This window comes from Paroedura picta, chromosome 16, assembly GCF_049243985.1.
Source record: "Paroedura picta isolate Pp20150507F chromosome 16, Ppicta_v3.0, whole genome shotgun sequence".
NCBI lineage: Eukaryota > Metazoa > Chordata > Lepidosauria > Squamata > Gekkonidae > Paroedura > Paroedura picta.
The window spans coordinates 30,590,986-30,605,109 of NC_135384.1; the positions used below are offsets into that span (position 1 = coordinate 30,590,986).

The 14,124-nt window shown below is 43.1% G+C and overlaps 1 protein-coding gene across 16 annotated transcripts in view; it reads left to right on the forward strand.

Annotated features, from left to right (window-relative positions):
• The window catches only part of TANC2 (tetratricopeptide repeat, ankyrin repeat and coiled-coil containing 2), a 114,112-nt gene that overhangs the window by 26,487 nt on the left and 73,501 nt on the right, over positions 1-14,124 (forward strand). For 12 of the 16 annotated variants that reach the window (XM_077313799.1, XM_077313797.1, XM_077313800.1 and 9 more), the window contains one exon: positions 11,325-11,396. The exons of the other annotated variants lie outside the window; for them this stretch is intronic. In XM_077313799.1, coding sequence (XP_077169914.1) covers positions 11,325-11,396 — 72 coding nt within the window. The remainder of the gene's footprint in view (positions 1-11,324; positions 11,397-14,124) is intronic. 16 annotated transcript variants of the gene reach the window in all.

Consider the following 14,124-nt stretch of genomic DNA (forward strand, 5'->3'; position numbering starts at 1 on the left):
CATTCTCAGTGCGCTACATTATCAAAGCCTGAATTTGGTCACAAGCACTGGAGTCTTGCATCTGAAATACGTCTGCTGGCTGCTGTTAAGAGAGAATGTTGAATCCATTGCAACATGCATGAGGTGTGAATAGATGGCGAATATAGTGCTAATATATTTGAAAGGCATACTTTAGCCTGCCGAGCTGTATCCTTTAGATAAAATGACCATGAGCTCTTGGCAGCTGCAGAGGATTCCTTGGGGGGAAGAGAATGCAGGAGGATTTGATTTGTGTTTGTGGTAGATTCTCAGATGTAATGGCAAAAGAGGAGGAAGCCTAAAAGCAGCACTGTGCCTTTTTAATGACAAATGCAGTCTCCTGTCAGGCTCACACTGCTTAGAGTCAGCTTTTGAAAATGACTACCTTAGTGAATAAAACTCATTTGGTTTGGGACAGGGGATATGAGAACAATGAATAGCCCAGTGGCCCATTTGTCATGAAACAACAACATACAGCAAATTAGATTTCTCTTTGCTAAAAGCATTCTGTTGAAGATGGCTTTAGTCCTGATTGTTTGCATCAAATTGCTAAACAGTTCATGTTAAATCGATAAGGCAACATCACCAGAAATGTTTTAATGAAAACTTATAGGAACCGGCGTGTCAGTAGCCTGAACCTTATTCTTTCCGGTTAGTTTTAAGTGCGATTTTGTTCTTCTTCTTTTCCTTTGCTTGATTCTCAAGATTTGCTTCTTGTATCCTGAAAGTTAGGGAATGTAATCAAAGGTTGAGATTCATTGGCTACAGCTGGGGGGTTTTCTTGGCATACTGGGCTGTGATGCGAGAACTTTGTACCCCAACGTGTGCATACAGATGGCATGAGGCGTTTTAGGGAGCAGCTTGAGCGTCTGGCTTATTGACATAGAATGCATTTCATTTAAGGACTGCTTCTGTCTGTGTGCTTCAGCGGAAGGAAAGGGCCCTCCGTGCACGGGAGACGTAGTGCTCGTCTTTTGCCCGTTTATAGCCATCCTTCGGCTGATTGTTTTGTGCAGCGATCACTTTGCTGGTGGAATAAAGTCTGAACATTGGTGGCGGTGGGGAAATGCAGAATGTAATTTTCAAGGGGGAGAGTTGGCTAGTTGTAGGGATTTGATGATGCTCTAAATATTCTTCATCATTTTCAGTTCTACATTTAGAAATTTGTCCTCTGCAGACTGTTTATCTGAGTTTCACCATTATCCAGTATTTGTTTCTGTCTATTTGGATGGGAGACCACCATGGAATTCCCGACCGCCTCTGAACGTCTCTTGCCTTGGAAAGCCTCCGGCAGCACTTTTGTCACAGAACGTTTCCTTTTCTTTCTGTTGCTGTCATTGCTGTACTGTTGTGGGCAACTGTAATAAGATTTAGCACATCCTTGTTGCTTGCATGCCTTTGTCCCCAAGGCCTGCGTTGTGTACTTGCTCTCATGACTAGGTCTCCTGCTTGTGACAACTTCTGGACCGCTTAATGTCTGTAACACATCATACAATGCTGATGGAGAGTTGCGGATGAAATGGAGGGACCGGATTGGCTGTTTAATGAGATACAGCAGCTGTGAAGTGTATTGGAGGGTCTGATCCAGCCTCATCCCTAGCATGCTGGCAGGGGGGGGGGCTGGTGTTTCGGGTGCATTGGAAGTTAAATATAAAGAGACAAAGACAGCGAGGGCCAGCCTTCGCTCAGTGCTTAGAGTGAACTGTCCTTTATTCCGTAGAATTTAGATCAGTTTTTTAAAAGGGCTGTGCTATATTCTTTGGACTCTCTCTTAGTTATACAGATGGACCATAATTAGGGGGTGATTCATTCTCAGCTAGTTGCTGTCCTAATGTTCAAGATGTAAAACTTATACTTGGGACAGATGACTCTAGTGAAACACAGACGGGGAAGCTTCAAAACTGTTTGACTCCAGATTTTTAACGCATTTGGGAAAGAGCACAAAGTAATTGGCATTCAGAGAGCAGGGTATTGCAGTCAGACAGGTGGAGAATTGGTTTCCTCTTACGGCTTCGCCAGAGCCAGAGTACTGGAGGCTGCCTTTGACATTTATTATTTATGGTCAGCTAATGCAGGAGAATGGATTTATTGTTATGTTATGAAACGTGTGACCACTTTCCCTTTAATGGTAAACATTTAAAAGGCTAGCTGTGCTTTAAAGCTGTCTGTAGGGAAAGTATTTTGCTCTCAAAGCGTAGAGTTTAAATCTTGTCTCCTGTTAATGTTGGGGGGGGGATTGCAGTAGGCGTGAGGGGTGTGAACATAAGAGGCGCAGATAAAGTGGCAGGCCTTGGGGACAAAGGCATGGTCCCCCATGGCAAAGGTCACGTGGCCTGCATTATTTGAGTGCTTAATATAATGAGGTCTGCTAATCAAGAATGGCAACATCTGGTAGCCAGCTTTTCACACGCCAAACAAAATGGCTGGTAGCTCCTCTTGCTGCAAATTGCAGATGAAGAACTGGCTGCAATTAAAATGTGTTTTCTGTGCAAGGGAGAACAGCAGCGCAGAGTGGTTTGGACTGGCTGCTTAGGGCCAGATGTTTTCAGGAACGAGAGCTAAAATACTAATTTCCTATTAGAGAAAATTTGCAAACAAATGCCCTGAGTTTTGGTTTTAAAGTTTTTTAAAAGGAAAAAAGGTACAAGATAGATTAGTGTTTTCAATAACATTATTGTATGCTTTTATTACTTAAATATTTAAATGCCACTTAATTGATGGAAGCAAACACTTCCAAATAATAGACAATTGAAGGAAAAGTTCAGGTTTTTACAATTTTAGCTATTTGGAAAGGGGGAATGATGTTTCAGGAAGGCAGTTTGTATGATTTCATGAGACAGTGGCAGATTGCCTCGTTCTTGGGTGACAAGGAATTGTCCTTCCAATCGTGATATGGAATAGAAATATGGAATAGAAACAAGTGTTTGAAGAGCCTCCAGCAAGCTGCAAGGGTCCTGTGAGCTCACACCAGGCCAAGGCCGTCTGTGGGTGGGAAGAGGTGTGGCAGACGGAGGCACACCCATCCGCTTCTTAACACATGCACCATCCCATGGGGCAGTCAACGCAGACCTTCACACAATTTATTTCAAGGCACAATTGCATACGCACCGTCTCTGCTTCTCCTGGGGGTGCAGTTGACTACAGATGGTTAAGCCAGGTAGTCAAAAGGCTGTTTCCCTAAAGCAGATTGCTTGCGTGTAGTAGGTGGGTTATTTACAGTTAAAGGGGACCAGGCTGGAAGAGGTCTGAGAGACCCACCAAATGGGCGATTGGAGGTAGAGAGGAGGCCCGTGTGCACCCTTCTTTAGAAGAGGAGCTGTGCATGAAGGAGGACTGAGATGGGCAGGTCACAGGAAGCTATAACACACCCCAAAGTCTTTTGCGCTGGGGGACAGATTCAGCAGGTATGTGTCACGAACACAGCGGTCTTGATCCAAGTCCTTACGTATGGTTTGCCTCGCTGTTGCTCTTCCCTATCAGACCCAAGAGCAAAGTCTGTGTAATACCTTTTATTCAGATCTGTCTAATCAATACAAGCATCGTTGCTCCAAAACGGTGAAGAGCAGGTTTCTGGGTGCTCCAGCATTAGCTTCTGCAGGTTTCTGGGTGCTCCAGCATTAGCTTCTGCTGCGGGCCGTGGTTCAACCTTGCCTTCTTAGATACATTTCATTTACTCTGCTTTGCAGCTTGCAGCTGTTTGTGTGCCTGCACACACAGGGATCTCAGTCTTTCCCCAAGATCATGGTTGGATCACTAAAGTGATTTTCCCCCCATCATACAAGACGTGAGTTTCGACAGAGTTTTTGTGTGTGTGTTTTTAATGTTTAATGCCGTCATGCTTTCTTGCAGTCCTCCAAGAAACATATGGGAAAGATTCCTCCCCTGACTCTGCTTTGGTTTCTTCCCTGTTGCCCCGCTGTTTTTCTCCTGCTCCAGATTTCTCTCCCTTTCACTCTCTTGGTTGCTCAGCCTCTCAGGTCCAAGGAGGGGCTGCAGCTGTACAAGCCCCTCCTAGCAGTAGTTGGAGGTGCACGGAGCAAGGAAGCAGGTGTCCAGGGGCGTCTCTGGCTCCCCCGCCCTCCGGGAAGCAAGGGCAGCGGGCTGTGCACCTCTGTTTGGGGCACATTTAACTGCCCCTTCCATTTCTTCTGAGTGTCAGAAAAGTGTATTTGTCTGTAGAACTGGATGTTCTCTGTGCCACAGATGAGAGATGTAAGGGCTCTTGGAACAGCATTCTTTCCTGTAAAAAGCACACAGTGTTGGCAAAATGGAAATGCATTTCCACAAAGACATAACCATTAGCCTAAACTGCCCAGAAGGCTGTTGCCCAAATATGAATGGAGTATTGCAACCTATGCAAGGTGAGCCCTATAATGATTGGAGGAGGAGGTCCTCTCTCCGGATTGGGTGAGACACTTTCAGCTGGGAAGGGTGGGAGGGTTAAAAGCTCTGAATAACTCAGTAACATTGGTCACCTGCTGTGGCATCACATTGGGTGTCAGGATCCGTGTCCAAAGCAGGGAGGTAAACAACTGTAACATTTAAGTTAGACCAGAGATGTGGACCCCCCTCCCCCCGATCTGCTGCAGCCCATTGTGTAGGATCCTCAGTTCCCCTTGTCATGTGCTATAGTTTGTTTAGTAAAGGAAGTCTTTCCCATTTAAGAAAGCAGGTGGTTTTTAAATACCTTCCCGTGTGCCAAAATACTCCCATCAAGCAAACAGAGACTGGGACAATCTGCCCTTTGTGCATGTTCAGAGACAGTATCCCCATCCCCCCAAGGTTGCTAGTAAAAAGGTTCTTAGGTTGGAGTGTTGAAATACTGAAATGTCCACTCGTTCAAACTGCAGAGAGAGAGATTCAGGCTCTAGTGGGAAGTCCCAGCTCCAAGTTGGGTCAGTTTTAAAAAGGGGGGTTGACAAAGGAGCTGCCAAGATGATTTCATATGATCTTTACATGAATCTTATGCTGGGGCTATATTTAGATTTTCTATTAAAAATGTGTGTCCCCCCCCCAGGAAAGGAAGAAAGAGCCCAGTGGGCAAACCCAGAGGCATGATGAATAAGGTAGCATGAAAAGCCAGCCCAGTAGGAGTGCTGCAAAGAAGGAATCACTTTAGTTTGGGCAGAAGTTGTAATGCCGGTCCGACAGCCCATGTGTGCTGAAAAAGGCCCAAACCACCCCTGGGGCACAGTCACGAGAATTATAGATTGCAGGAAATATGGAGCTGATCATGCATAGAGTTTCAAAACTCTGCCTGTACAGCAAACAGACACCATTGTGTAACTCTGCCGGTGGCACTAGATGTATTTTTGTCCACATAAGTAATAAGGGGCATCCATGTCTCCAAAGCTAGGCGGGCTAAGAAGGGCTCAAGGACATGGGGTGTGGGAGCGGAAGGACTGAATGGGGGCCTGGAGCTGTCAGCCCACGCTTCTTGACCCAGCTGGGGCCAGAGCCGGCCTTACCAGGGTTGGGAAGAGTGGGTGCTTTGCTTCAGCCCCCACCCCCCATCCTGGCCTGGAGCCAGACCAGGCATTGTCTACTCTGGGCTTTGGAAGCAGGGAAAGAGGGACCCTGTACAGTCACACGTGTGTCCCCATGTTTCTTAACATGGGACAAAATTTGAAGCCATTGGCACCTTTAAGACCAACAGCTCTTCATTCTGAGTATAAGATCTGGGAGGGAGTTTTAGACTGCTGGGGGGGGGCAGAGTTGGATTTTAATGGAACTATGTAATTTTATGAGTTTTTTTTTTGTAAAGATGACTGTTACCCATCATGAGCCACTGTGTGGGAGTGGCAAGATACAAATGGCATAATAAATAAGCATTCGTGTACATGCACGCTTCATCCGATATATCTGATACGTTTCATCAGATGAAATGTCCATACACACGGAAGCTAACAGCTGGCAGCAGGGGGCCCTGACATCCCATGGTCCCATTTCCAATCCCGTGTGCAGGTCCAGAGGGGAGGGCCAGTCACACAGGATGCGAGGGGGGGACAGCGGCAAAGGTGCGAAAACAAGGGCCAGCCCTTCTCCACACTGGCCTAGGTTCTTTGTGTTCATTCTGTCATTTCCCCCCATTTTGTCCTTGACATTTACGTATCCTAATTTGATTGTGATCGTTTTATATGCCAATGAAGGATTTGTAATTGTCTTTTGAGGATGTGCTGCACCACGTGGGCTTGTGGCCCCTGATATACTTTGGCAGAGACATCTGACAAGGTCTGCTTTGCACACAAAAGCTTCTACCCAGAATGAAACGTGGTTCGTCTTCAAGGTGCCTGACTGGACTCAAACTTTGTTCTGCTGCTTCAGCCACCCATTTGAATCTTCTTTCTTCTTCTAACCTGATATGATTCAATTGCTGCCATTGAAGGTCCTTATTCCGAGGGCAGTTCCAAGGATTAAGCAAAGCAGCATATCTTAGAGAGGTGAAGGAATCCCCCCCCCTGACCCTCCTTGGGCCAGTCTCCAGCAAACACTGACCCCTTGGCCTTACTTCCCCTCCATTCATGGTATTGTGGCAGAGGGCACTGTGGAGCCAAGGAGCAGAGGCAGAGAGATTTTGGGCTAACCCTAATTTACCCCCCCCCCTGTGGAGGCTAGGGTGCTTGCTTCATTCTGGGCTTTGTGATGCCTAGAATGCCAAATGTTGGAGGTTAAGTTGTCACCTGTCACCCTTCAAGGTCTGTATGTAAAAGAAACCCAGTTATTTTGGCTGCCTGTAAGTAGGAGGTCCAGTCCTTGCTGAAGGGTTGTTCTGATGTAAAATGCTTGAGCCTGTGATAGACAAGTTTGTTTACAAAAAGCTCAGGCCATATGTGCAGCTTTGAGCATTCTGCCACATATTTCTCTCCTGCTGCCCTTCGAATTCCTGCTTCTCACTGTCTAAACCCTATCATGACTCATATACAGACTTCACTTAAGAAGCTTATCTTGCTATTCTGGCAACGTCCTTTCACAGCAAGACTCTACTAGCTTTGATTCTGTGTTAAGACTTCTGGGTACCCAAAAAAGAGAGTGAAAATGACTTGCAGATGGACAATGTTCTTCACATGGTTAAAACTATCAGATGCAGAGGTCTTAATCAAATGGCAGTTGAAGGTCACCAGGTTGGCAAGGGTGCATCTTTCAGAGAGCGGATGAAGTCTTGTGAACTTTGTAGATTTCTATGAGATTTCCATTTTTAAATGCTCTGGAAAAAGGACTCTGGAATTACTGATGTAATTAGGGTTAGAACTGGCTGTTGTGGGTTTCTGGGTTGTGTGGCCAACGTGGCCTGGTAGTTTTAGTCTGTGGCTGGCGTCTTCAGAAGTAAGATAATATCATAATATAATAAGGACACAGACTATTTCTGAGGCAGGTTTATTTGGAATTCCGTTTTGGTTGGTCAGTTTTTTCTTTTTAGTGTATCCACGGACCAACTTGCCTTCTACACTTTGTATTTTTGATATAGCTTTCCACTGCCATTCAATATTGATTTAAAATTGTTTTTTTCTGCTGTATGTCCTTATTGTACTATAATTACTGGATCTATGTTTTATGTCTGGAGTTTTAATGGGGGTTTTATTGAGATTTTATTCAGACAGTTGTAACTCGCCACGAGCCATTTGGATGTGGCAGGTAATAAATTGAGATGATAATAATAATAATAATAATAATAATAATAATAATAATAATAATAATAATAATAATAATAATAATAATAGCTCTCTATTTGTCACCATTTTTTTGCTGGTGTGATGGGCTAGTTTCCTTGCTCCCATTTTCTCTAGAATATATAACTCAGGAATTATGCCGGATTTTTGTAGGAGGGCTGTTATTGTGCCAATATATAAGAAAGGAAGCTTTTCAGAGCCACAAAATTATCGACATATAAGCCTATTATCTGCAGTAGGAAAATTCTATGCTTCATTCCTGTTTAATAAGTTAAGATTTTGGGTCTATTCATCTGACATTTTGAGAATTGAACAAGCTAGCTTTCATAAAAGCCAATCTCCTGAAGACCATGGTTTGGTTTTACGATTACTAGTGGAATAATACACTAGGGTTAAACAGGGAAGCCTCTTTACAGCTTTTATGGATTTAAAATGAGCTTTTGATTCAATCGCAAGAGAGTGACTGAGAAAAATGAGAAAAATACTAAATAGACAAAAGGGTATTATGGCTAATCCAACAGTTGTATTCTAATTCCTTGGCACAAGTTTGAATGGGAATTTCATTCATTCATTTAGTCATTCATTCATTTATTTTGGGACATATGTTACAAAAAGTATCCCAAAACAAAGGGGTTAGGCAAGTTATATTTGCCCCTCTTCTCTTTGATCTAAACATAAATAATCTAGCTATTTTTTAAGCTCCCAACTTGTCTCATGTCCCTACTCTGGCAGATCAAAAATACCATTAGCGCTATATGTGGATGATACCCTGATCCTTTCTCATTCTCCATTAAGCCTTTGTAAATTACTTAAGGCCTTTTCTGAATATTTTCTAAATGAGGGATTATCTATAAACAGCCAGAAATCTAAAATCATGGTATTTCCTAAAGAGAAATATTCTTGCATATAATTGGCAAGTTAACTGAAAGAAACTTGACCAAGTTAGACGATTTTTATCCAGGTATTATATTTCAAGCAAATTTAATTGGAAATTATATCTGAAAATCATTAAACATAAAGTAAAAGTAGCTGGTGAGTCTCTAATTCGCTTTTTCCATACTCGGGGCGACCATTTTATAACTGGAGCAATCAAAGCATTTTATGCTAAGGTGATTCCCCAAATATTATATGGTACTGGGCTTTTCATTGATGCAGTAGAATAGCCTTTCTTAAAAATTTTCCCATTGAGGAACCCCTGAAATATTCTTCAGGCTTCAAGAAAACCCAGAATTTTATTCCAGTATGTTTTTAATATAATATAGAAGGACATATATGCTGGTTAGGCTAAACACCTTTCTGTCAATGCTTACTGAGGGCCATTATGCAAGTATTTCTTAATTAACTAGATCTGAGTGTGGGGACAGTCATACTGAGACTTTGGAACATGTTCTGATGTTTTTGGGAGAATTTGAGGGAGAAACATTTTGGCCTGTTTTTATCTTATGAATGTTATATTTCTTTGCAGAGTCTAATTCAGATTTTACTATTAGATACAGATAGTAGGATCACATTATTAGTAGCAAAATTTTAATTGTCAGTAATTAAGTGTAAAGGGGATAATATAGGGTTGTTTCAGTGTGATGCTGATTGTGGCCCGTTGTCCATTAAAATATTATTTAAGTAAATAAGAGTGAAACAATAGCAGTAGTTTAAATAACAATGTTCATAATATTTTTTTCCATAAATGATACTTATAATGCAACCCAGTGCAGCTTTGTTGTTGTTGTTAGGTGAGAAGTCGTGTCCAACCCATCGCAACACCATGGACAATGATCCTCCAGGCCTTCCTGTCCTCTCCCATTCCCCGCAGTCCATTTAAGTTTGCACCGACTGCTTCAGTGACTCCATCCAGCCACCTCATTCTCTGTCGTCCCCTTGGTTTAGCGGTTGATAAATGCAACATATAATTGCCTAGATAATCCACTCAAGTACTTTTTAATAGGATATTGCAGTGAAAGCAGACGAGAATACCATCTTTTCTAAACAAAAGGATTTGCTCAGAAATTCTCGTTTGATTTGGCCAGTTCTCAAGATAGTGTTAAAAGCAGCCTGCTCCACTACTAAGTTTTATCCCATATTTTGTGGGGGAATTAGTTTAGTTCCTTCCATCTTTTTCCTGAGCAGTTTCACAAAATGATTGTTCTGGAAGTATATTTTGCAGTTTCAATAATATTGTTCAACTCCAAAGTCTTCAACCATAGTAGCTTGTGGCTTTCTTCTAAATTTCTTCTCATCTCAGACAGACTGGCAGAATTGTCTGTGACTGAAGTACAAACTAGATAGCCTTTTTTCACAGTTTGTTGACATTTCTCAATGTATCAATCGTTCCTGTAAGGCAGGGATAGTGAAACTGTGGCCCTCCAGATGTCCATGGACTACAATTCCCATGAATGTTCGCTGGCAGGGGCTCATGGGAATTGTAGTCCATTGACATCTGGAGGGCCGCAGTTTCACTACCCCTGCTGTAAGGAATACATTCCTTGCTTCTGTTCACACATGCACATATTGTAGACTTTGCTCGAGCCATCGAGACTAATATTTTTATCCACTAGGCCTTTTTGGCCTAGAAATTTTCTAAATAAATAATGAAAAAGAAGAAGAGTTGGTTCTTATATGGTGCTTTTCTCTACCTGAAGGAGGCTCAAAGCGGGTTACAGTCACCTTCCCTTTCCTCTCTGCACAACAGACACCCTGTGAGCTGAGTGAGGCTGAGAGAGCCCTGAGATTCCTGCTCGGTCAGAACAGCTTTATCAGTGCCGTGGCGAGCCCAAGGTCACCCAGCTGGATGCATGTGGGGGAGCGCAGAATCGAACCTGGCATGCCAGATTAGAAGTCCGCACTCCTAACCACTACACCAGACTGGTGACAAAAACAACCAGTCTGTAGTTCTGACACGCTCTTTAAATCAGCATCAGGTTCAACACAGCTTCCTCCTAAGAACACGTCTCATGATGTAGATAGAATGATAAACCTAAATATACAGAAATCTCAGTAGCCCCATAAGAATGGGTTTGTTTGCAATTTTTTTCTTTAGCATTGTAGATATATTGTCTCATCCCTTAGAATTACCATGTAATCCCTATTCTGTGATAAAATATCTCTGAGCTATAATCTTCAAACTGCCTTTTAAATTTTCCCTTAAGAAAGCACTTTATAACAAAATCCACTTTAACATTTTTAATCTAATTTTCAACTGATGAAAAAATCACTGGTTTTTATATGCTCTGTGGTGTTGCATCTTTTTCTACGCTGTTGCAGAATACAAAAGACAAGTATTTGTGTTGGTTTCTTTTAATAGCATGAAAAAACATTTCATAGATTAATCCAACTTGTTTTCATCTTTTCTGTTCAATCTTGCAAGAATCTAATATAGCATTGGGATTTTGTTCATATATTTATGGGGGCGTCAAGAGAAACTTAAAGCAGACCGCACTTCCTTTATACATTTCTACGAATTACGCATACTGACGCAGGGGGATTAAGAGGAGGCTCCCGTCTCTCTGTCATAATTGTGATCGCATCCGTTGGCCCTCTATCCGCTGTGGTCCCATAAGAGACAGTAGGCGCCCGGGAGAACAGCTGCAGTGCCCTGGTTTTTCTGCTTCCTGATACACTTCTGCTGTTTTGGCTGTCCTGCAGATGGAGGGAGCGAGGAGCCAAAAGACCGGAGACAGGCAAATGTAGATTACCGGCAGAGCCATTCTGGGCAAGGTAGGTAAACAGAGACTTTCCAAAGACGGCATCTGTCTTGTGGAGCCTCTTTGTTCTGTTCTGTTCTATGCTGCTAGGGATGTGGGACTAAGATGCTCAGAGCAGGAGATAAACTCTTGAACAGGTTGTGCTGGATATAATCATCAGGTGGGTCCCCAGGTTTTAAGTCCATAAAATATGGTTCATTTTATGTAAAATATAGTTTGGACAGTAATATGCCTTGTTGTCTTTGGAGTGCAGGAATAAGAAAGCCCTGTGGCCACAGGAGAGCAGGAATTGAACATTTGCAGAACTTTTCTGCAAGGGAAAATTCCACCAGAATGCAAATTCAATGAGCTCGGTAGAGATTATTGTGACAAACGGTGTCACCTCATCTGCAGTAAAGGAGTCTTCATATCTTAGTATTTATTCATTCATCTACACCAGGCCTTTCTCCGCAGCCAGGAGGCCAAGTGGCTTACATTGTTCTTCTCAGCTCCATTTTATTTTCACAACAACCCTGTGAAGTATGGTAGGCTGAGAGAGTGGGACTCTGGGGTCACCCAGCAAGCTCCCATGGCATGTGCAGGGGATACCTTTACCTTTATGACCATATATCATCATGTTGACCCCTCCAGGGGCCAGTGGTGGGCCTGGAGGGGTGGAAGGGGAGGGGCCCTGGGTGGGCACACAGCAATGCTTCCTAACCGTCTTCTGCAGGATCTTTCTTTCTTTCTTTCTTTCTTTCTTTCTTTCTTTCTTTCTTTCTTTCTTTCTTTCTTTCTTTCTTTCTTTCTTTCTTTCTTTCTTTCTTTCTTTCTTTCTCTCTCTCTCTCTCTCTCTCTCTCTCTCTCTCTCTCTCTCTCTCTCTCTCTCTCTCTTTCTTTCTTTCTTTCTTTCTTTCTGCCACTTCCATCAGAGATTTGATGAAGCTACACATCACAGCACTGCACAGAGAGCATACATAAAAGCAGATGCGATAAATGCAATAAAAGGTTTAAAAGCTTGGTTCCAAATTGGGGTTCCATGTAAATATGGAGGCATACATTTGTAAGGGTGAGGAAATATTTTGCCTGCCAAGGGCAAAATAGAATCTGTGAATAGCCACGGAGTTTATTCTAGCATTGACTAAAGTTTGCTTGCAGTGCAAATCCCACGAAAGAGATTAATAGAGATGCAAACCACGATAATGATAAGTGCTCACTTGCTCAAGATGTGGGCATCCAAAGACCATGGAAAATATATTGTCTTTAATTTTTAGTAGCTAACATGGAAGGATAAAGTTCTGTAATATTCAGCAGTTAGTTTTGAAGTCCAGCACAAACCAACTGCAGTATCATTTCATGATGACACGGACTTTATGGCCAGTGTGGAAGTAGCTAGTGTAGCAGTGTGAGAGTTGATGCAAGGACATGGGAAGCCATCGAGTGATGCTGTTCGCCTAGAATTGCCTGAGGCTTTATTTTAATGTAAAAGATACATTTAAATTAAGACACGATTGTTTCTGGATGACTTAAGGAATCGAGACAAGCCATTCGGAGACCCTGAGAGGCTACTGTCTAAAGAGAATGAAGATCTTATTAGTCCAGTAACGGCTGGTGTTAGGAATAGTTCCCTTTCTGCTCTTCCTTTGTCGCTGGGCTAGTGCTAAAAGCCAGCCAGGCCTTTCAAAGGTCTTGCGGGGAAGGGGAAGCCTTACTTGTCTTCTGCTGAGTCAGGTTCCTTTTCTGCTCTCAGTCCTCTCCTTTTCTTGACTGGTCAGCATGGTGGCTCCTAGGGGGGCTGGTGAAGCCCCTGCAGCGGTCTTCGCTGTGACTTCTTTGGGGGGCTTCCTCGGGAGGGGTGAGTCCTCCATCTTTGGAGATTTTTAAACAGAGGCTGATTCTGTGAAGGCTCAAGGGGGTGGCAGGTGACAGTGGATGAGCAAGAGGGTGGGGAGTGTCCTGCATAGTGCAGGGGGCTGGACTAGATGAACCAGGAGGTCCTTCCAACTCTAGGATTCTATGATTCGATGACTGAACAGGTTTATGGATGCTAGTGGAGCGCCATGGACTAAGAGCGAGAGGGCCAAGACTGATTGGTTCTTCCCCTTTGATTTGTGCCTCTTGTCCAGCCCACAAGCAGGACAAAGTTAGCCCGGACAGAACTCAGCTGCTGCTGCTCTACTGCTGGAAAGCCGGCAAGATCTTGCTCCCCCCACCCTCCCCCAGCTGGCACCCGTGCGGAGCGAGAAATGTGAAGTTAAGGCCTGCTCATATGCAGGAGAATAAAGACTTCTAGCTCAGCAGCAGAATATTCTGGACAATCAACCAATATCCCCACGGCATGCTGGACCATGTCAGAATGAGGTCTGTTTATTCTTTTGTGTTTGCATAGTTTCTCAGGTGCCGATGGATTCCGGATTCATTTCCCCATCTAGTTTTATTTCACCCCCTTCCTCATTGACTTTGGATTTTATCCAAACCAAATATTGGTCAGTTTTTGTATGTGAGAAGAACCCAGGGTAGCATGGTATAAAAATTTGATCAATAATTTATATGAAGGTGTTTCTTTGACTGGTGGTAGGGTTGTAATAACGTTCTCAGCAACTTAGAAAAGTGCAGAAGTCTTTGTATTCTAGCGATTCGTTGTTTTCTGTTAGCTTATAAGAAGGAGAATCATTTTAAAATGGCTGTCTTTCTATCATGCGCCACTGAAATTAGAGAAAATCTATGAAGAGTCTTTAGTGGTTAGTGTAGTAAGAAAACAG